The sequence below is a fragment of the Dermacentor variabilis genome, unplaced genomic scaffold (genome assembly GCF_050947875.1).
Source record: "Dermacentor variabilis isolate Ectoservices unplaced genomic scaffold, ASM5094787v1 scaffold_12, whole genome shotgun sequence".
NCBI lineage: Eukaryota > Metazoa > Arthropoda > Arachnida > Ixodida > Ixodidae > Dermacentor > Dermacentor variabilis.
This window is the reverse complement of record NW_027460280.1, coordinates 20,609,141-20,632,791: the sequence shown is the minus strand read 5'-3', so window position 1 is coordinate 20,632,791 and position 23,651 is coordinate 20,609,141. Positions and strand designations below refer to the sequence as shown.

The following is a 23,651-nucleotide window of genomic DNA, read 5'->3' as shown; positions in this document are numbered from 1 at the left end:
GATAAACGTCCTTTTTGGTAACCCTGTTAAGGTGCCGATAATCCACGCAAAAGTGCCATGAGCCATCCTTCTTTTTCACCAGTACAACAGGTGACACCCATGGACTGCATGACTGTTCAATAATGTTCTTGGCAAGCATTTTGCGAACTTCAGCATTAATAACTTGACGCTCAGCCGGTGACACTCGATACGGGCGGCAATGAATAGGAGGGGCATCACCGGTAATAATGGGATGTTTAACAGCTGTAGTTTGAGCCAAAGGACGATCGTTAAAGTAAAAAATATTGTGGTAGGAAAACAGAACGCGGTAGAGCTCACAAGCGTGCTCGGACGGCATGCCGGGTGCAATCATTTTCTGTAAGTCGGTGATCATACAAGTTGCCGACTGTGATGATAAAGAAGGATCGGCTGAATTGTCATCTACTGCAATAGATGCTACTGAGTGATCCTCGAATGAGCAAAGCTGGGCCAGAGACATCCCGCATGGCAGCACTTGTGTCGTCAAGCCAAAATTGACCACTGGCAGGCAGACGCAATTCGCCATAATAGATAAAACTGTATGAGGCACTGTGATCCCGTGTGTGAGGAGGACGTCTTGCAGAGGAGCCGCGATGTAGTGACCGTCGGGGACTGGTGGGGATGACACGAAGTCAACGTAGGTCGGTGCCGAAGGTGGCTAGCGAACGAAGTCGACGGACTGGAGGCGACTGGGGTGGTGGTTCAGCGGGATCCAGAACAGGCAGGTCAAGGTGGAGAGTGCTGGCAGAACAATCGATGAGAGCAGAATGTGTGGAGAGGAAGTCTAAGCCGAGGATGATGTCGTGGGGACAGTGAGCGATGACTGTGAATAGCATGATAGTGGAGCGTTCGGCAAAGGAGACGCGGGTGGTCCACATACCAATTGCGAGGGCTGTTCCGCCATGGGCGACACGGACAACAGGCGTCGTGGCGGGTGCGATAATTTTCCTCAGCCGGTTACGAAGGTCATCGCTCATTACCGACAAATGCGCCCCGGTGTCTATGAGAGCATATAGAGAAACACCGTCGACTTGCTCATCACGAAAGTCATGGGGCGGAATCGAAGAAGCTGGGTGGGTATCAGGGCGATGGGCCGAGCAGATGGTGTGAAGACCCATGTTTTCGAACTCCTGGCGGACAACTGCCTGGATCAGGGAAAACGTGACTGCAGGTGCATTGGAGGGGCTGGAGTCGAAGGCAGCCGGATAGGCGGCCTCGATCTCACGCCGGACGATTCTGGTAACATCGCCAGTGTTGTTGGGACGAAGAGCGTCGGCACAGGAAGATGTCACTGGGGTGTTTTGGCAGACGGGCATACTTCTGGACGATACGTCGGCTTTTAGCGAGTTCCAGGCGGTGGCACTCTTTTATAACTGCATCCACCGTCGCCACTTGTTAAAAACGAGCAAGTTGAAGGCGTCATCGGCAATGCCTTTGAGGATGTGGAAGACCCTGTCGGACTCAGTCATGTGTGCATCAACTTTGCGGCACACAGCCAATACGTCCTGAATGTACGTGACGTAGGGCTCTGTTGACGTCTGCACACGGCCGGAAAGCGCCTTCTGCGCGGCAAGTTGGTGACCGTAGGGGTTGCCGAACAAGTCTTGGAGCTTTTGCTTAAGCGAATCCCAATTGGTGATCTCATCTTCGTGCGTCCGTAACCAAAATCAAGGTGTGCCACCGAGGTAAAAGTCTACATTGGCGAGCATGATAGTAGGGTCCCACCAGTTATTGCGGCAGACGTGTTCGTACAGGCTGATCCAGTCATCACATCTTCCACATCTTTGCCCAAGAATACGCCAGGATCACGGGGAGCGGGGAGAGTGATGTAGGTCGTCGAAGTGGCAGCAGGTGTCAGAACCGGCAGAGTCGAGTTGTCGTCGCCGAGAGCCATGAAGGAAGGCTCGACGTACCATCCACTGAGAAGCTCCGTGACGAGGTACGGGGAACGTCCACCTCCACCAGATATGTTGCGTAGGAAGACGCTGACGAAAAGCTATTTATAAATATATTTACAAGGTATTACGCCGCACTTGGCCAAGAGGCAACAGCCCCGCGCTAGCCTCTAATCGTTGTCGTCGTCTTCACACTGCAAACCTTTTCATCATCGCAATTACATTTCCGTAGCAATATCATGCTAGCATGTTTACTATAAATGAATTTAGTATTCCTGAGTGCTGAATTTTCTATTCATGAATTAGTATGTGGTTTATAATGACACTTTTACGTATAAACTCCTGCGCGCTGTGTAAGGCACGTGAGTGATCACACTGTTATGGCATCCTTTTTCTCTGTGCAGCGCGAGTTGGCCAAGCAGACATTTGAAATTGTGACCTTTTTTGTCCGTGACTTGGAGGGCGCTGGCTACCCAAGCCTTCGAGGCTGCCTCTGCATTGGAGGCACTTCTGTGAAGGAGCAGCTTGAAGTGGTGCGAAGGTATGTGTTCAGCCAGATGCTGTTCCCATTGCCTTTAAGTGGCAGTACAGTACTTATTTGTCTGTTTTGCTAAAAAGAGTCATTCATATTTATACATGAATGCACTTTTCTTGAAATTTAACTTTTAAGCGATGACGGTACCCCATTTGTCTGCTTAAATTCCAAGTTAAAGCATACTACTTTAATCTTTAATGCTATTAAGACCCTTTGGCCACTTCATACACTTTGAAGTGACTATCGGCCTGTTTGTGCCTCTAACCATTTTTCTGCCAGCTTGGATCACTGTCTAGTCTGTAGTCTAATGGGTACAGCATCGAGCTGCTGTGCTGAGAAAAGAGGGTTCGAAACCAACCGACAGACCAACTTTTGTCACTGAGGGTCTGTTCTATTCGGCTGCACTACTTGAACCCAGTTCACGGTGGTGCATGGCGACTTCCGCACTTTCGCAGCGCCAGTTCAGTGGTTAAAAAAATTTTAATTATGTGGTTTTATGTGCCAAAACCACTTTCTAATTATGAGGCACGCCATAGTGGGGGACTCCTGAAATTTCGACTATCTGGGGTTCTTTAACGTGCACCTAAATCTAAGTACACGGGTGTTTTCACATTTCGCCCCCATAGAAATGCGGCCGCCATGGCCGGGATTTGATCCCGCGACTTTGTGCTCAGCAGCCCAACGCCATAGCCACTGAGCAACCACGGCGGGTCAGTTCATTTGTGCAGCTGTGGCATGACACTAGCACCACGGAGAAACGAATGCCAAGGTACAGGTGTTGTGCAGGCATTCTGCTTCGTGATGCTTGTTGTTTACATGCTGGTAAACTTGCATGGAACTTGCCTTACTTGTGAACTTGTGTTACTTGTGTTGCACTGTTTGCAGTTGTTTTAGAAAAAATTGTTTAGATTTTTTATTTGTGTGTGTGTGTGTGTGTGTGTGTGTGCGCGCGTGCGTGCGTGCGTGCGCGCATTGCTGCTACACTGAACGACGACGATGAACTGTGCCGCACTCTCGACAGTCATTCAAGTAGCCATGGACCTTGTCAACTCAGACAGTGAAGAGGAGTTTGATGACTTGGTCTGAATGTTGGCCGTAGACCTGATGAGGAAAGACAGAAATCATATTCCACGATACCATAAAGACATCATGGGTGGCTAACTTGAGTTTGAGTTTAAGCGGCTCTTCCGACTGTCATGCGAGACATTTAACTTTCTTGCAGACCACTATCAAGTATCTCCGTTCTTCCCAGAAGCTCGTGGAGGGCGCATGCAAATCAGTGCTAAAAAAATGTATCTCATTGTTTTGAGCTATCTCGGGAGCCAGTGCAGCATGTACTCAATTACAGACAGGTTTGATGTAACTGAGTCATCTGTGCTCACATCCATTGAAACGGTGCTCAACTTTTAACATAGCAAGGAGGAAGAAGTGATCGCATGTCCGGACCAGCAACAGCAAGAACATGGCAAGGGTGGCTTCTTAATAAACAGTGCTGGGAAGGGACCATGATAAACCGTTGGCTGCGTGGATGTAAGCCACGTGAATATAAACCCGCCAAGCAAATCTCTGCATTCATACTTCAACCGAAAGCAGTTTCTTCATTGATTCTGCAGGGCATGTGCAACCATGAGAACAGGTTCATGGATGTGCTCATTGGATTTGCCAACCTGGCGCATGACGCGAGGGTGCTTTCTGAAGGCCCCTTTTTTGAAGTTGCAACAACAAAATGCAGCAATGGCTATATCCTGGGGCATTCAGTCTATCTGTTGCTACCATGGCTTATGATGCCCTGCAAGGATACAGAGCAGAGCTTCCCCACCTGGAAAAGGAAATACAGTTAAACCTCGATATAACAAAGCAGGTAAAATCGGCCATTTGCTTCGTTATATCAAAATTTAGTTCTATTGAAATTCGACCTTTTATGCAAATAAGTACAGCTGCCGATCAATGTTTCTTACATGGAAAGGGGCCGCAGAATTTTCCGATTTAGCGGGCAAATGAAAAAAGCAAATTTTAATCACAAAACAATTGATGAATTTTGGAGTAAGCGACAAATGATAGGGTTTCATGCCACATCGACGATATCTTTGCATCGGCGGTACAAATTAAGCGAAGCCAGCCACGTTTTCACTTGCACTCTGCCCCGTGGCTGATAGTGTTACCCACTCTGGGACGACACTATCATGAAAAGCGACGGCAGCGAAGAGCGAATGCTTCGTCTTCCTCTCGCTCCAACAGGTCACCAAAACTTTGGATTACGCAACCTCTAATACTATAATCACAGGAAAACAGCTTACATGATGCTATGCTATCTCGGCATGCCCACTCTTCGCACATGCGGTTGATTACCTCTAAAGCAGGGTGCGCGGCTGCGTCTGTGCTCAGTCGCGTTTGCAGCCATGCGCAGCCACTGCCGAGACGGGTGCCAGAAATCAAGGTGTGCGCAAACTTACCCCTAACTCCGCCACCTCGCGTGCGCTTGATTGCGTTGCCGCAAGCTCGCTCCCCTCCCCCTCTTTCCCTTTGCTTGCATGGGAATCCCATGGCGGCACTCATGAAGCCACCATCTTTTTTTTCTCATCCATCATACGTAACATGATGCGGCTTCACTTCGGTGGTCACTCTTGTGCGTTTGCAAGCAGCTGCTTGTAATCCAATCAGTTGACCATCTGCATTTGCGCAAGTTTCCATTTATTGTCTCAGCATCCCTTTGTGGCTGCAGTGAAATTTTGTTATATTGAAATCGCATACAAACACACTTCGTTATATTGAGGTTCTAAATCCATGGTGTTCTATCGACAAGAGGTTATGAAAAGTTAAATATGTCATTATATCGAGAATTTTGTTATATTGAGGTTCTTTATATCGAGGTTTAACTGTATAACAAGTGCCACTCCCAGCTGCGAGTTTCCATCGAGGTAACATTTTGACTACCTAAGCAATGATTTTGCAGGCTGTATTTGGTGGATGCTGCCAGTATGAAGCAATACTGCCTGCTAATCATGGGCACATGCGTCCTGCACAACCTATGCAATGAGGAGAGAGATTTCTTTTAAGTACTGCAGGAACTCCCAGATCTGGAGGAAGTTGGAAATGATGAGGACAGGGGCCTTGTTGTTTATCACAATGTGGCAGGCTGCAGTGAGTGCCTGCGAAAGGCACTTGCCCAAAAGTAGTGCTAAAGCACAGAAGTGCATGTCCTTGCATCGCATCTTTTGTGAGGTGCACCAGTTATTTGATTTGTGCCACTAACAGTACTCATGCAGATAAGTTTTGCTTGACATTGTGTTTGTAATGCTGCAAATATATTTTGAGAAAACATTTGTTCGTGAAAGATAAAGAATTGAGACGTTTGGGGCCTGTAGGTCCTAGGCTACTTCGTTTTGTCTTGCAGTGTCTGATAACACATAATACATACACAGAGCTTTCATTTTGCTTGAGAATTTTTATTCCAAAACCGTCGAGGCAACTTTTTCAACAGCTGTTACAAGCCACTCCAGCAAAGTCTTTTTTATTTTTTTTTCCCAATGCGGTTGGCCTGCTCTTTCTTGGCCTCCTGAAATTCATTTAATATCGCTTGTAGTGATGTGCTGTCCTTGTTCATCCTTTTCTTGGCAAAGGAATGCCTTGGTTCTTGGCTCAAAACTGCAGCTTAGGCACAGCTTGGAAGGGGTTTGACAATGCACGATGCTCCTGGCTCCATGTCCTCATTGCTGTCATCACCGTCAGAAGACTTGCTGAAAAACAACGTGCAGCATTAAGGGGGATAAACTTTAGTGAAATTGAGTCAACTGGCACCTGCTGTCTTTTTCTAGTATTGCTCCAGGCTTCATGAGAACAGTGGGAGTGATGTACTCTTTTTCTAGCACTTCACTTAGCTTGCTAAGAAAGAAGAAAAGAATTAGTTGGAAAATACTAAAGCCTGAGACTGCACGCAATTGTCGACAACACTCACTCTTCATGTTCACACACAGCCCCCGGGTGCCCCGAAGAATTGTTTTTGGTTTTTGTCTTTCTTTATGAGCATTCTAGACTTTTCCATTCATTCTGGACCTGACGTTGAGTCAGCACAGCTAGAACTCAGTGGATATCGTCTCAGCAATTGCCTGCCACATGGCCTTTTTTTTTTTTTTTTTGCTGTGAAAAAAACTCATAAATTAAACATGGGCAATTCCAACACGTTAAAGGGACCCAGAAATTATTTTGATGATTTTGTACAAACAAACTGAGTCGTTAGAGTGGGTCCTTCTGATCATTAATTGACGCATCTAAGTGCTCCGCGTAAAGCATGTAATTTATTATAAGGTTTTAAAGATGTTCATTGCTGCCAATTGCAGCACACTGCTCATCTGAATTTTTAGCCGCCGCTACCCATTTGACGTAAATTGCCCTAATGACATCAGTAGGGTGAGCTATCCGATTGGCTGCCCAGGGCGGGTCATCGATAATTTTTCCGACTTCATGGTGAACAAATTTTGTTCGGAATAGTTGGAATTTTAGTTAATTTGTTTCTATAAAAAGAAAGCAACCGAAAGAGAATGCACAAGAACAGTTTCTCAGTACACTTAAGCACTTCCGGCATACAGCAAGTGTTGTCTGCTTGTGTTATAATGTGCTCCGTCTTGACGAGAGCTCCGCGGTCAGTGTTGGTCTGTCGTTTCGTGAGTACCACGAATTGCCTTTATTGTGGGCTGCAAACATAGCGACTGATAATATGTCAAGCTGCGACATCATGTCCCTCTGCAAAGCAGCAGACAAGCGGAGTGGCTGCAGCGCATCGGACTGCTGCTATCCTATCGGCGCCTGAATTTGCATGATTGCGGCCGTCACTTTACACCGGAAGATTACTAACACAACAGCGTTTTGCGAGTCCGGTATTAGAGTAACCACAAGCGCAGTGGGACAGTGCCTGGCCATGCATGTCATTTCAAGGGATGAACAGAAGCGCAAATGTGAATGGTCTGCACGGTGCAGCTACCGGGTGGCATAGAGCTCAACCAGACACAGTGGCAGTAACAAAATGTATTCTTCTTTGCTGGTGGTGTAAATTTTTCGCAGAAGTGTAATCGTTAACACGTTGTTTTTGTAAATGTTTAAAATGTTTTGCACTTGGTTAGAGCAATATTACCTCTTTGTTTGGCTGGTTAAGCTCTGTGCCAACAGTTGGCAGGACCGTGCAGACCAATCGGGCCTCTCACGTACATCTATGCTAAAGTTGCTTCATCAGCATGAGTTTATGCCTCCACCCATCTGTCGAAATGCCCAGCTCGCCTGTGGTTACCGGAATACCAGACACGTTCGGCGCTGTGACAGAATGCTCGCAACACATGCTGCTTTGATAGCTCTCGCTTGGGGTCGACTGCCAAGCAGCTGCCGAAGAGGTTGGAGAGGCTTCACACACGCGCTCCTAGAGAATTGGAAGTAGACGACACAACGTGCCACCATGACGCAGAGCCAGCTTAGCCCTGATCAACTCGGCGAACGAGTTGAGGAGAAAATGCATGGCTATGGAGGAGAACTATGTAATCGTCTGTAGTTCTCTTAATATGAGACGCTTCACACAAATTGTGTTACGAGTGATTAACTTTAGCTGTACCCTACGTGTCTACAAAATTTGTCCGAACCATTTCAGGGGGCCTTTAAAAGCTACTGAAGTATGCTCACAAATGCCTAAGCAAACAGTGTTGAAATTTAACTTTTTGTTGTTAACACTTCAACGATAAAGTAAATGAAACTTGCTTAATGCCGCCTCGCTTTCCTATTTGAGGCTTCAATTCCCTACGTTTTGAAATGACGAACCGGTTCCTCTGAGCAATCCAAAATTCGGCTTCGGAGTATCCAGATCACTCCTCCATCAGTGCGGCACCAAGGAGCGCAGGTGGTTCCTCAAAGGCAGGTAGGTGTTTCCTCAATGGCAGGTGATGCTGGTTAAGCAGCTTCAGATTACACTGGCAGGCCATCAGTAGCGGAGTCTTGAAAGATGACAGTAATGATCATCCCATCTGTGGCAGAAAACAGTACCGCATTCAGTTTTAGGTATGTCTGTACTCTGGGATAACATAGTCGAAGGTTCACACGGAGGCTAGGTGGTAAAGAAGGGACAACTCGTCGACCTATGCACTCAGGCGAGTTTGTTGTACTGCAGTACAACAAATAAACATGAAGGTCTTCTTGCAGTAAAGCTGTTTATGGCTTGGGTTTTGTGGATTTTTCGTGTCTGTCAACAAATCTGCCTATGCTAAAACTCAGCTCCTGCATTTGATGCAAAATTTCTTCATTCTTTGCAATAGCTTATATGTCTCATCACTTGGATATGTATTTTCAATAGATTAGTTATCAATAGGCACCATTTTCAAGATCAGTAGGCTCTCAGGAAGATAATTTTTTTTTGCTACCACCGTCAACATGGAGACAAACACCCAATACCACGCGACATTCAGCAATGGATACACGCCGACCCTATTCCGAAAAACATGCACCCAGACTACAACAAAGAACGCAGGAAGGCACGAGCTACTTCCCTCATCAAAGCTTACGGCAACACCGCGGGCGTCACCTTCGTCAACGCAGCTGAGTACCAAGATGGACGGCGCTTTGCGGCGGTTACCACAGTAGGCGGCTTGCTCCGACATGCTGCCAGCATGATTACCAAAAATTCTGAGACGGCCGAGGAAGTGGCCATCGCCCTGGCCACTCTTGACCCAGCCTGTCACACCATACTGAGTGATTCTCGCACAGCAGTCAACAACTACATCAAAGGTCGTATTTCTCATCAATCACTCCGTATCTTACGACAAGCCCCGCATTCGCCTGAAAATCAAATCACCCTCGTCTGGATCCCAGCACACGCCGGTGTTGTCCACCCGCACCTCACCAACCTCAACGAGGTTACACACTCCATAGCATGAGGACTAGTCAACCGTGCCGGAGATGGTGCAGGTGCACCCGCAGGACGCGACCGCCTTACAAGATACAACGACCTTGTAAAGTCGTTTTACCTCGCAAGAAGAACCTTCCCCACCCCTCACCGCAAGTTAAACAGGGAACAGGCAACCACCCTTCGCCTGTTACAGACGACGAATACATACCCCTCCCTCACACGCTATCACACTATATACCCCGACATCTACCCGAGCCAGACGTGCAAGGTCTGTAAAACTGAATCGGCAACACTCCCCCACATGCTATGGGAGTGCAAAGATCAATACCAAGACCTTAATCCCGTGACCCTCTCGTCGAGATGGCACGCCGCCCTGCGCAGCTCCCATCTCGACAACCAACTCTGGGCGACCCAGCAGGCCTACGAAGCGGCGAAGAGGCAAGACCTCGACGTCCCATCGTGGGAGGCCTAGGCCCAGCCGACTGAACTGCTGGTCGTCATTAAAGTTTACTCTCTCTCTCTATCTCTCTCTCTCTTGCTTAAGGGGGTATGAGCCATTCATTGTCTTATGGGATGGACAAATTTCTCATTGGGTAAGCATAGAAACGCTGACACATTTAAATACACAGGTGATACGAGAATGTGTGCACCATACCTATCATGATGACCACTAATCAGAACTATAAATTTATATCCAAGTGATGAGACACATAAGCTTTTGCATAGAATGAAGTGAATGATACGAACATGGTCCTACTAAGAATATCAACTAAGGCACAGGGATCAAGAAAATGTTTGTGTGCATTCGTGTGCCACTAACCCAGAATAAATGTGCGTGCACCACTGGTCAAGACCCGCCAATCAAATAAATGTGTATGTGTTCATGTGCTACTGATCAGGAAATATATGTGTGTTTGTGTGCCGCCGATCAAAATAAAAGTGTGCGTGCGTGTCTTTCTTCGGATGACCACCGTCACCGCTCAAGAGATATTTAATTTTCTCATACCTTTGATCTAAATTCTGTCACCTCTATGTCGTGTGCTAAACAGCTTCGCTGGTAATCTACTTTCACAGCAGTGGTATGGCTCGTCAGTTTCTTTCTTTTGTTGGCAACCACAATTAAAATTTTTACACATGGTAGTACGTACTTACTATTTCCTCCACTTTTGTTGCACGGGAAACAAAGTGCGATAAATTTCTAGATCAAAATAACATACGTATATACACTTCCCAGTGCTGGCATATTGACAAACACATACACTGCTATAGCTAAACAACGAATAGTTCATGTTCACCAATATTCACAGGGGCTGACAGCTGTATTGACGAAGCTGACAACGACAAATTGACCACATGTGACTAAAAAGGGTTAACATACCTGTCGTTCTGTATGCAAAACAATCGCCAAGTGGAATGCGGGACCCATCCTCGCTGACTACAAGAGTAACCTGTGTTTGAATCCTGTCGACAGGGAAGAAAAGCGTGGATAAGTCGTGCGCTGACATCACCTGCTCCATCATCTGCAAGGTCCACAACTGTCGTGAAGCATGCGTGCACCAATGCGGCACCACCGGCAGAGCAGGTTCTGAAAATTCCAGAACCAGTGTCGCCATTGCTGCACTTTTTCAAACGAATGCTAGGGTGCAGGGGGCGCTAAGCTGCACCTTTGAAACGAATGGCAAGGTGCGCAACCATGTGAATTGGTTCAAGTGATGCAGCTGAATTGAATGGACCTCTTTAACACCAACTCATGAGTCAACTCACTCAGACTCAAGGCTGATTCCTGAGTCTGAGTCTGAGTAAGTACAGCTAAATAAATTTTTGGTGAGTTTGAGTCTGAGTGAACCCGCCTGAGCAGAATTTTAGTGAGTCTGAGTGAGCCCGGCTGAGAAGAACTGCAGTCAGTCTGAGTGTGAGTTAAGCCGGCTGATTATAATTCTGGTGAGTCTGAGTCCAAGTTAGCCCGACACTAAAATTTTGCTGATGAGTCCGAGTGAGCCTTCAGCAAAAAATAATCTTTGTGAGGGAATTCTAATTATTTTGTTGACCTACGGTCAATTCGGAAAAAGCCATGGCTAAAATTGTTGCAACGATGCCAATGTGAAAAATTTATCCAAGCTTCAAACTACTGCATAAAAAGAAAAAAAAAGATGTAACATAGAACCGCACCACACCGCGCAGCTGCCGCGTTATAGGCAGCACAATGCTCACACCTACGCTGCGCTCCCCCATTCCATCACACACACACACATATCAGCTTTATATACGCACCTGTAGTGTCAGTCCAGAGCCTTTGCAGTTCCGGCGGCGCTCGGTCTAGAAATATGGCACCTGCTTTCACCCTCCCTCCCTGCCCGGTGCCTCTTGTTTTGCTCCTAAACTGTGTCCACTCATCGTGCCTCCACAGCACTATAGAGGTAGTTTGAAAAGGAAACGTGGGAAACCTTGCAGGTGAGTGAAAAGCATTGTGGGCTATGTGAACTTAGCTTTCATTTTCGCATTCAGCTTTGTGACAAGGGTCAAGCATCGTTAGACCCTGCAGCGCCAACGGCATTGCGAGAAGCAAGCGTGATCAACGCTGTGTGCCGAGTTTGGTCAGTTAAGTTAGTGTTCCTTTCAGCGTGCGCTCGGCATTCTTTTGCTGTAATGCATGCATGCTGCTTAAACTGAGCTTTCGTGCTGTTGCCTTGTGCAGATGCGGGGCTGGTGTTCAGCACGACTGAGAGCAAATGTCAATGTCACAGCTGCACAGTGGCCATGCTGTGTGCACATCTATGCTTTTGTGTAATGATTGTATCACTCCTGTTGCATCTGTGAAGCAACCACAGACCTTCAACATATTCACTATCGTGCACAGTTTTCCAGAGCACTGGGGTGAGCAGGACTTTCAGCAGTGCTCATATATCATAAATAATTAGGTTAGGAATCATGATACTTCATGCTTTTTAATGTGGTAGCGTTAGGAGTGTCAAGATGGGAAAATGTGTATGTGTGTTAAGTGTGGGAAGCCTGTCATGTGGTGAAGGTATATTATAGTGCATCTGAGGGTGGTCCGCTCAGGACCACTGTCAGCTGCCCTTCATTCCTCGAAAAGGCAGCAGGTGCGTCAAGTGAGCTTCTGAAAACTACTTTTCAATGTGGTGAATGCGGTTTTAAAGGGACACTAAAGTGAAACAATAAATCAGTTTAGACTAATGAAGCATTGGTTGAGAACCCTGCGGGCAGTCATTTCAAAAAATAGTTTGATTATTAGATGAGAAAATGAAGGTCCAAGTATCAGTATTTGAATTTCGCGCCGAAGCCCCAGCGCCGGTACGTCAGCGTGACGTCAGGGATTCCAAAGTGTGTTTTCACATTTGGGCCGCGTTAGCTGAATAAAGGTTCCCGAAACTTGCCATGTTTATTATTTGGTTCCTTCAGAACACAATGCAGTCAATCTGTACCGCTATATATAATTAGTAGGCCCTAGAAAATGCCATCAAAATCCAAGATGTCACAGCCTCCAGGTGCGGGAACTTAAGTAGGCGTCGCCACCCGTATTTCGTTCTTGCGCTTTTTCTGGCTTACCAAATGTCTTATCGTTGTAAGAGTGGTGTTTTTGGTGTTGTAGAAAGGTAATTTACTGATGCAGAAGAAATCATTTCTCACTTTAGTTGGGACCTCAAAGAGGTGTGATAGGATGCTGATGCATTTATCTTGCATTTATCACTAAATCGTCACTGAATTTTTTTATACTGAATTCATGGCACATACTATTTCTCTTACGATGCAAACATGGCGAGCGTGCCTCACAGCATCAGGAAAAACTTGGTTAATCGAGTGAACAGCTAGTATTGCAAGAGTGTTACTTTCATTACATTTTGGACCTTTTTAGCTAAATTTTATTCTTATGCTACATAATTTCAGCTGTGTGTTTGATGATCGTGCTGCATACTCCTTATATTCTAAATTTAAAAAATTGACTTCTGGAAATTATGATGCTAAGAAAATAAAGTGATTTATTGTATGTTTATTACTACGTCATTTTTCTTCCGATATTTGTTGCTCATCAAACCTGTGCATGTGCTCTATATCAGACTGATAATTTTTTTTATATATTCAAAATTTTTTTACTGTTTGAAATATTTTATTTGCTTAAAAACAATGTACCATTTATGAAGAAAAAAACCTTATTATTTGGTTGTGACCATCGATATATCCCTTTTACGAATGCAGCTGAATGCCTATATAGCAAAGAGTGTGAGGCCTCCAGAATCATTCATTATACAGGTCACTTCATTGTAAAGTTTGCGCACCGCACAGCTCGCAATAGAACCAGGACAGAATTATTCCTTTGTTATACAGGTAATTTTGATGTAGAGGTATTCATTGAAGAGGCGTTCGACTGTACCTAAATCAACACAGTTAGTATGTCAAAGGAGGCTATATTGTACAGTTTGCACGTGCTCAGTAAGGGTGACAATAAAAGCAAACACAGGAAAGAGGGAGCACGGAGATGGATGCATTGAGGCACTACACACCACGTGCCTCACACTATAAATCTAGCGATGCCACTGCCTGCTAAGATAGCTGTCTTTATGCGTTAGCCTGCTGTGGCTGTATGCATTAAACTTCATTAGTTGACATTCATGTAAAAACATCATTTGCCTTCCCCACATGCCAGGTAGTCCATTTCTGCATCCACCTGACAGAACTTGCGTGTGCGCCATGCGGGGAATACTAGCGCTGTGCAACATGCCACTCTGAGGCTAGATAAAGTGAAGTACACTGAACTGGTTTGCAAACCTTTATATATTCTTTTTGTAGGAACCGGAACTGAACCAGAAAGAAATCGGAGCATGTTGAACCTGAATTGAACCAGTATTTATTTTTATTTTTTCGGTTGGAGACCATAGTTTGATTTTCAGTAAATGCTGGTGAGTATGAATGGACATCATGATGAGCGGGAACAAAAACCCAGTGATGAGGCCAAAATTTGGAGGACGCGTAAGCTTCGCCTTTAAGAGTGCAACACGATAGCATTCAAAGATCCCTGACTGCTTCTCATGCTTCCCGGCAACTACAGCGTATGTAGCCGTAATGTTTACCGGGAAACGCTCGCAGCGAATGCTATGTACGAAGGCGGGCTTTCTGGTTGAAACACGGCCTCTTGCATGGGCCGCGATGCGGCGGAGGCGAACGCCATCTGGAAGTGTTTCAAGGAAGCAGGCACGCTGCTCTGTAGAGATATTTACGCGCCGGCGTGCGCAAATGGCAGACGCCGTCTCCGGTCTGTGCATTGCAGAAACGCTGGAAAAGGAGTTTGTTTGAGTTTTCGCATAACAGAATTATGTTTTCTCGTATATTCAAATTACAATCTGAGAGCTATCATGTCTGTAGTTTGTGTGTAAGTCATAGTTTACGATTTTTCTACGTATATTATCTTGAGAAATTCAATTAGTTCAGTGAGTTCCTTGCATCACATGAGAAGCCTGGGTATGTGTGGTTCGAAAATCTTTCTGCCAAAACGTTCGGCGCCGACGCTGGGTGCCGGACAAGGGACGCCACCACCAATGCCGGCTTTTCTGCGACACGGGCTCCTTAAGACGAAGCTTTAGTTCAGGTGCTCCTATCGAAATACATGTAAAAGAAGAATTCGTTTTTCTCGGCAACCACTGCACAAATTCGAGTTGCATTTAGAAGAAAAACTTAAAACCTAGTGACTGTTGGTTTTGAATTCTTTATTTAGGTCGTCAACATTTTATTAAATATTGGCAAAAATAGCAAATTTTTATAGAACAAAACTATCAAGTTTACAACTCTGTAACTCAACTGGGAGAAATGGTATCACAATTCTGTGAATTGCATCTGATAGTACATCTGAAGTGGACAAAATTGACATGTTCCACATGAATTAAACAAAAATTCAGTCATATAGAAATACAGCTTTTGCAGAACCATTGTACACAACGTAGCGAATTCACATAAGCTCTAAATTAGCATATTGAATTTGTTCGCTTTGAATGGTCTAACAGAGGCCGTTTACAGAACCACGATATGTTTTCTTGATGCAGAACTATTAATTTGAAAACCGTGCTTCTATTTATTTTGAACTTCTAAATTTTTGAAAATTCTTTTAATAAAATCAGGCTCTAAATCAAGATTCCACTTCCAACAGTCACTAGAATTTAACTTTCTCTCAAATGCAACAAATTTCATTAAGATTGGTCCAGGGGTTATCTCAGAAAAATGTTTTTTCGTTTTACATGTATTTGAATAGGCCGCGTCGGAGTTGGGCCCGAGCTAATGCTTCCTCTTAACGCTATCGCATTAATGCATGTGAGTGTAAGTAGAAGAATGGGCAAGTCAGTGCATGGCAGTGGAGTTTTGTAGGTGTGAGTGTGGAATGCAACTTTGAAATGAGCTCTGATATTGTGCTGTATCAAGGATCCTTTTAGCGAGCTGGTAATTCACATGAGTTATAAGCCCGTATGTTCAAATCAAATGAGTAAGTTGGTGATTCCACGAGATTTAATGGAGTCTGATCGCATGATTCTGTTAGTATGACTGTGTCTGTAATTGTGTGAATCCAAAAGCGCCTGAGCGAGCGAAGTCTGTCTGTCTTTGGTGACTCTGAGTATGAGTGAACCTGGCTTAGTCTTACCTTGGTGAGTCTGAGTCCAAGAGAGCTCGGCTAAGTAGAATTTTGATGAGCATGAGTCCAAATGAACCCGACTGAGCAGAATATTGGTGAGTCTTAGTCTGAGTGAGCTCTGCTGAGTAGAATTCTGCTGAGTCTGAGTCTGAGCGAGTCTGGCTAAGTAGAATATTGGTGAGTCCGAGTCCTAGTGAGTGTAGCTAAGTAAAATATTAGTGTCTGAGTCCAAGTGAGTCCAGCTAAGTAGAATATTGGTGTGTCCGAGTCCTAGTGAACACAGCTAAGTAGAAAATTGGTGAGTCGGAGTCCAAGTGAGCCTGGCTGAGTAGAACTTTGATTTGTGGATTTGTTTGAATCAATGTTGTGTTTTTTCTGCGTCTTCTTTAATTAAAGCAATTTGACCCTAGTCTCTTCAGGGTCAAATTAACAGAAGTCGACTTATACAGTTTTTTTTGTTGTTGTTGTTGTTGATGCATGAATAGAGATGATCTTTGTCACCATGTAGGGGTGTGCACGTGATGGTGGCAACGCCTGGCCGGCTCATGGACATGTTGGACAAGAAGATGGTGAACCTGGACATGTGCCGCTACCTGTGCCTTGATGAGGCTGATCGCATGATTGACATGGGCTTCGAGGAGGATGTCCGCACAATCTTCTCTTTCTTTAAGGTCTGACCATAGGCACCATGTGCAATTAGTTCATAGTGAAAGACACTCAGTCGTAAAATTGTAGTGCACTGGACAAAGGGCAAATAACTGTGGCTTTTTTTTTTTTTTCACTAATATTGCAAAAAACAAAACAAAACACTGACATGGCTGAATCAACTGAAAGAGAGGTTATTTGTTTTTCTGGATATGTGCTAAATTGCTGACATTTGTTTGCATACTCTTTTCAACAGTTCAGCCATGTGTTTAAGCTTGTAAGCCACCTGTTCAATTGTCCTCCTTGCATTTACTACACTTTCAGAGTTGGACCTTAAAGGTGTATATTATGACAAAAAAAAGTAATCATAAAGGAGAGAACAACATTCAGCAAGGTATGCTGAAAGTAGTAGTACGAGATGAAATATTCCTGGTTTATGCAGTGTTTGCTAGTTCTACATGGAGGTGCTGGTTTTTATCAAAGGCCAACTGCAACAAAATTTTGAACCTCTTAAAAAGCGTAGTTTAAGATAGTGTAGATATATAGAAGAGCCTCCGTGCAAAATTTGATGCTTGAAATACGAGCAGAAGCATACCAAAAAGCATGCAAAAATAGCAGTCTTTCATACCCAAACTGAAAAAAAAAAAAAAAGCCGCTGCTTGCCAGAATTGACACATGACCTTGAATGCGTGGCTCCTCAGTATTACCTCCGAGATTAGTACAGACTACACGTACGCTTGCTATTGATAGCATTTCCAAATGCCCGGTCTGTATTTTGCAACTGTCATTCGGTCAAGCTGGAGACGTATTCTCGGACCATCACTTTCGGTGATATCACTTTCAATGCACACTTATTGTCTGGTTAAGCAAAACCAGATTAGTTGATTGGCCAGTTCAGCACTACATTACACGAAGGCAATACTTTTGCCGAAAGTAATAATGATGATGATGCTTTATTGGCATCCACTTTGAAACGGGGCGGGCACAAATCATCACCTAACCTGCTTGTTTGATCAGGTATGCTATACTTGTTTTTCATTATAGCATTTTTGTATACGTCTCCTCAATCTTTTTTTTTTTCTCAGAACTTCTCTAACTACCTTGTAGCACTACCTATGCCTGTAATGAATCCATTCGTATCAATCTCTTCCCTGCATTTTTAATTTTTTTTCACTAATACTCTAAATGTCTCTTGCTTATCTTGACTGTTGACTGGTTTATGCTTTCGTCCACTTTAAACCCAAGAGCTTCTGGAACGTGTACGTTGCCTACGAGTTTCACTGGATGAATCCCTTCACATTCCATTAGGACATGCTGAGTGGTCTCTGGATTTTTGCAGCTGCATACACATGCCTCATCTTGCTGTGAATATTTACTCCGGTATGTTTTTGTCCTTAGGCAACCAGCTCGAGCCTCAAATAGTAATGCACTGCCCTTTGTTGTTATTGTACAGATTTTCCCTTGTAATTTCTTCTTTCCCATTCTTGTAAATCTCCATGGTCTTTTTTGTTTCCATTCGTTGCATCCAATTCACTGTCTCTCTTTCTCTCACTTTCTTTCTTATGACCCCTGGTTTTCTATCTACACTTTCAATCATTCTGTACTTGGTTGCCAACTTTCTTGACCTCTTCCTATATTCTGTGTCTACGCTTTTCAGGTACAGATACTTGTGCACTTTAGCCACCCATTTATTTTAATCCCATGTTCCTCAATCTTTCTTCAAAACTAATATTGCTGTTTGCTTCTCTGACTTCAAAAAAAGCTCAACCCATGTCACCCTGCACTGCCTGATTTGTCGTTTTACCGTGGGCCCCCAAAGCCAACTGATCTACCAATCTGGTTAATTCTAGCCCCGACAAGATATCCGATTTTAAGCACAGAATAGCATTTGCAAACGTTAGCACTGGCACCATTACTCCTTTCCAGATTCCACGCACCACCTCATACTTATTGCGGCCCCACAATGCTCTGCATTTCATTATTGCAGCATTCCGCTCCCCCTTTATTTTCAGATTCTCTTGGTGGGGGGTGTTAGAGTAAGTCCTTCCTTCGTTTATACATACGCCGAAGTATTTATATTGCTTGTTTATGGGTATGACTTGCTGTTGAATTGACACTACGTAATTGCTCATCTCTTCATTAAAGATCATAATTCCCAATTTCTCTGTACTGTACGTCAGGCCTAGATTTGTCGTTGCGTTGCCGCACCCATTGGCCAGTGTTTCTAAATATTTTTTACTGTCTGCTAGTAGCACTATGTAGCACTAGCACTATATCGTCCGCATACATCAGTCCAGGGAGCTTCTGTTGCACCATTTGTCCATTACGCATGTAGGCTGAATAAAATCCTAATTAACTGTTTTCCAGATGTCTTTCTGTGCCCTTAACATAAAGCATGAACAACAATGGAGACAGAGGTCATTCTTGCTTCAGTGCATGGGGAATTTCCACCACTTTAATACATTTTCGGCCTTCTGATACAATTTGTACTCGGATGTCTTTCTATTATCTCCCTCAGCAGCTCCATGAAATCGTCATCTATGCCTTCGTGCTTGAGAATATCTCATAACAACTCCCTGTCTACGGTGTTGTAGGCTCTTTTAAATGGGCACTAAAGGCAAATATTAAGTCAAGCTAAAGTGATAGATTAGTGCTCAAGAACATCTAAGACACCAATATTATCACGAACAGAGCTTTAGTAATTGAGAAATTGAGTTAAATGCAGGACACAATTAGAGACTACCTTGGCACATTCAAGTACTAGCCTGACGACAAAGGCACTCCTCATTATAATTCTCACACTAGTGCTCAACCATTCATAATAAAAAGATTTTTGTATTGCATTAAAAGATGAAATAAAATGTAACTTGTCAAATTCTATTTGATTTTGAGAAACAAGGACTCATTGACGTTACCCTTGACAAAGATGCAGGCAGTTGAAAGGTTTCGTTTTCTCCACTCTGCACCGCTCATGCTTTCACGTTTCAGTAGTTTCGTTATTGTATAGTGCTGTGCTGGTTTTGCTGGCTCGCAAAACTCACACAAACTGCAAGGAGTAGAGAATGCCACGTGCATGTGATGTCGCGGGATTCCTGAACGGTCCACGGCACTTTACCAAAACCAGCTGCAGCTGTGAATCTAACACAATGTCTTAGCTCGGTTTCCCTATGGATGCGTGTTTACGATTTCCAAAAAAAAAAAAAAGATGTTGCGCCGTCAGTTGGGTGCTGTTTTACTCACAAAGGGCAGTAAAGGGCGTTGATGACGTGAGCAACGTCACCCTTCCTCGCTCAGGGGCAGGCGATCTTAACAGGCTAAAGCTAGGCACATCCTTCAGATGCAATTTTCTCATAAACTAAGTCTTTTCTTGGCATTAAACAAGTGCTGAAAGGTTTCTGGAGTAGTATTTTAACAGTCCACATTGACTTAGTATTTGCCTTTAGCGTCCCATTAATATCTAGAAATGCTATCCATAAAGGTCTATAATGAGCTATTGAACATATCCTCTAAGTGTCTGCCTGGTCTGAATCGATTCTGTAGTTCCTCCAGTACATAATTTTTTCCCACCCACTTCGACAGTTTGTTTCATGGCTTGCATTGCCATTCTGTATATCGATGACGTTACTGCAACTGGCCTGTACAAGCTTGTCTTATCCTTATCATCCTTGCTTTGTAGATGAGGTCCGTCTTGCTTTCACACCATCCATCCAGAATTTTCTTCATTCTGATCACTTGCTCTATGGCATTAGTCAGCGGTGCCTTGCTCTTAGGGCTGGGGTTTTTTTATTAGCCGTATTGGAATTTAATCGGGTCCGGCAGCCATGCTATTGAGACATTTTCTTATGCTTTTTTCAAGTAAAAGTTTGCTTTGGTAAATTTTGATCTCTCAGGGTTCTTTGTTGTTGCTCAATCTGAGTCTGAACTACGCTTTTTCGTGCCAGAATTATCCCCAATAACATCTGTTATATACCGCAGCGCATTGTCTCCTTCAAAGATGTTCCTGTCTTCATCCCTTATAGCCATTTGTGAATTTTTAGTTGGGGCTCCAAGTGCTCTTACATGGTTCCAGAATCCTTTTGGTGTGCCTTTGTCTCTTTTGCGAATGTTATGCACTGAACGTTCACTTCTGCATTTAATTTTATCTTGCACTAGTTCACTCGCCACCCTTTACTCTTCTCAGTATTTGTTCCATCTAAGGAGCACCTCTTCTTCAGGTAATTCTTTGCATTTTTCAATGATCCCTAGACGCCTGCTTACACTCTTATACAGTGTGTCTTTCTTTTTTTTTTGCTACACCAAACTTTTTGAAGATTGCCTATGGCAGATAGCACAATTCTAACCCTTGATCTATATTACTGGATAGGGTGGCCATTACGTGTATCAGAAATCAAAATGTTCACTTGAATAATTAATGTAATTACATTGATGAAATTTTAAAACTAATTACATAATGCCACATATTTCAATCTACAAATTAATGCCGCTGAGTTCCCACAGCGTATCCACTTGGAACGAATTCTCTGGACCAGCACCAGTTCCGAGATATTAATTTTCAATGTGTCTGTCGAAATAGCATTGGTGTTCCTGTTACTTTTGTGCTTCAATGCATAAAACAGTGGTTTTGTAAGACAGTAACTGGAATGCTAATGCAATTTGTCGACTTTTATGTCTGGCAGCGGTCATAAAATAGGCTAATGATGTTGATGATCTCGGAACTGGTGCTGTCGTGAGAATTCGTTCCAAGTGGATACGCCGTGCAAAATCAGCGGCTGTAATTCGTAGATTGAAATATGTGGCATAAGCTAATTAATTAAAAAGTTAATTATCATAAATACATTAACTATTCAATAGAACATTTAGATTTCTTGTAGAAGTAATGGCCACCTCATCAAGTAATTTAGATCAATGGTTAGAATTGTGCTATCTGCCATAATAAATCTTTAAAAAATTTGGTGCAGCTAAAGAAGACACCCTGTATAGCTTGCTTTATTTCCTTGTTCTCTCCACTTATGGGGTTTCCTCCTTCTAATACAACAATTTTTTTTGCCGTGTCTGTCTTATCTCCTGCTGCATAATATTTACCAGTTCCTTATGTTCCCGGACTGTTGTACGAAACGTCTCCATTTTCTTCTCTGTTTATTGCAATCTCTGTTATTTTGTTTTCATTCATATTTAGAAATTTTGATGCTATTGGTTCATGTTCTGCAATAATATATCTCCCAGATTTTAAGGTTAAGCGTTTATGATAGCTACCCAGGCTATTTTTTCCATGTTCATCTATCATCATTTGGTCTAGAATAAAGGGGGTTAACCGAGGGGCCCGATTTTAATAATCCTATCACGAGAAGCCAACAAAGACACCAAGAAAAACATATGGGAAATTACTTGTACTTACTAATTGAATTAATGAAATTATAAATTAATGGCAATGAAAGTGGATGAAAAAACTTGCCACAGGTGGGGAACAATCCCACGTCTTCACATTACGTGTGCGATGCTCTAACCAATTGAGCTATCGCAGCGCCATGTCCCAATCCACTTTCCTGGGTATTTATGTGTGACAACTAGAACTAACCTTGGGAGTGTTAGCCAGCGTCACCACTCACAAACCTTGGCAGCGAATGTGGAACACCCTTTCTGCCGCAGGTGTCACAAGCACGGGATCTTTCTGGGTGGAGGCAACTAGTCAATAAACCTGCACATGCCACCTGAGGGCATCAATGTTGCCGGGTTTGAGACCCTCGTTATGTAAGAATGATAAGTGAGAGGTTAACCGAGGGGCCCAATTTTTAATAATCATATCACAAGAAGCCAACAAACAAGGACACCAAGGACAACATAGGGGAAATTACTTATTGGGGGCGAGCTCCACCACTGTGGAAAAGCTGGTGCCACCATTAACGTGATGTGGCATGAGAGATCACGTGGACACAGCGGCTGTGTCGTCTGCTTGGGAAGCGCCGAAGCGAGCTGAAAACGAAAGTTTAAAGTCCCACCTGCGCTACGATTGTAATTAGGTGGTGAGGCTTTACCGCCTTGGGTGTCTGCTTGACAACATTTTAAAGCACTATAATAGGTAGTGACTGCCTTTGGAAGCGTGGAGCATGGTAGGCTACTGCTCGGTGCCGCAGTGCCAGACGCATGCAACGGAGCTTGGTGCCAGCCTTATTCACACGTAGTCGCAGGACAAGAAGCTGCGTGAAGCTTGGCTCGCATAACTTAGAACCAGCAAACAGCCATCGGCTGCAACTCGGGTAAGAAGCAAGCACAGGCACGAGGAAGATTTCTGGTACGGCGCCGGGCCTGCGATGTTCGATGAGTAGCAGAAAACGAGCACTGAGACGCTCGTCCTTGCTCACTGCCCAGCTAATGTCATGACAGTTTGGTCTATGAACTCCAAGTTCACTGGAATGGAAAGGGAGTGGTAAGAAGCACAGTACAAAAAGGCATGGCAAAGGGCCATGTTTGTGATATGTATTAACGCACTGGATTACAAAAGAAAAACAGTGGGAAATCGCACGCTGAGAATACCGATAAGCATACAGTGTGATGCAGCTTGAGAAATAACATTGAAACGTCCAAGAATTGAGAAGAAAAAAAAGATTGTATCGTCGCGAGGGCACATCACATTCGCCGTAGGCGTCAAAGTCTCTAACAAAATTATTTTTCAACAGCTCTGATAGCGTCCACGCAGCAATGGTAGCTTGTGTGCTAAAAAATGCTCATATGCTGCGGTCTAACGCTCACGGCACGGTTCGACAACACGCTCGCAGCGAAAGCGAAACATTGTGCGGGGACATGCATGCAGACGCGCATTTGTTCGCTGCGAAACTGTGAGATCGCTGCATTGAGGCTTCATTATGTTATGCTCCATCTCGTTACGCAGGCAGCCTACTATAAGAACATATTTCACATAGTTTGCTCTCAGCGACTGCTTACCTTTCACGCAAGAAGCCGGTTCGGGCGACTCCATCGCAGCGACTGCGCGCAGTGGCGTTCACTGTACGTGTTCGGTAAAGAGATAACGTCTGTAAATGATTCTGT

General features: G+C 44.1%; 1 protein-coding gene and 1 long non-coding RNA gene across 4 annotated transcripts in view; one reads left to right on the top strand and one right to left on the bottom strand.

Moving 5' to 3' along the window:
* The window catches only part of abs (ATP-dependent RNA helicase abstrakt), a 227,432-nt gene that overhangs the window by 152,873 nt on the left and 50,908 nt on the right, over positions 1 to 23,651 (top strand). Inside the window, exons 9-10 of the mRNA XM_075677274.1 lie at positions 2,318 to 2,454; positions 16,471 to 16,633. Of these exons, the coding sequence (XP_075533389.1) occupies positions 2,318 to 2,454; positions 16,471 to 16,633 (300 nt within the window). The remainder of the gene's footprint in view (positions 1 to 2,317; positions 2,455 to 16,470; positions 16,634 to 23,651) is intronic.
* On the bottom strand, positions 5,874 to 22,380 carry LOC142566353 (uncharacterized). 3 transcript variants are annotated; one of them, XR_012825034.1, is made up of 4 exons: positions 22,183 to 22,380; positions 10,707 to 10,789; positions 8,231 to 8,450; positions 5,874 to 6,185 (listed from the first exon to the last, which is right to left on the bottom strand). It is a non-coding gene; the product is annotated as an uncharacterized LOC142566353 (long non-coding RNA). The 3 variants fall into 3 exon arrangements; XR_012825036.1 differs by having other exon boundaries at positions 8,248 to 8,450; XR_012825035.1 differs by lacking the exon at positions 22,183 to 22,380 and adding an exon at positions 11,600 to 11,657.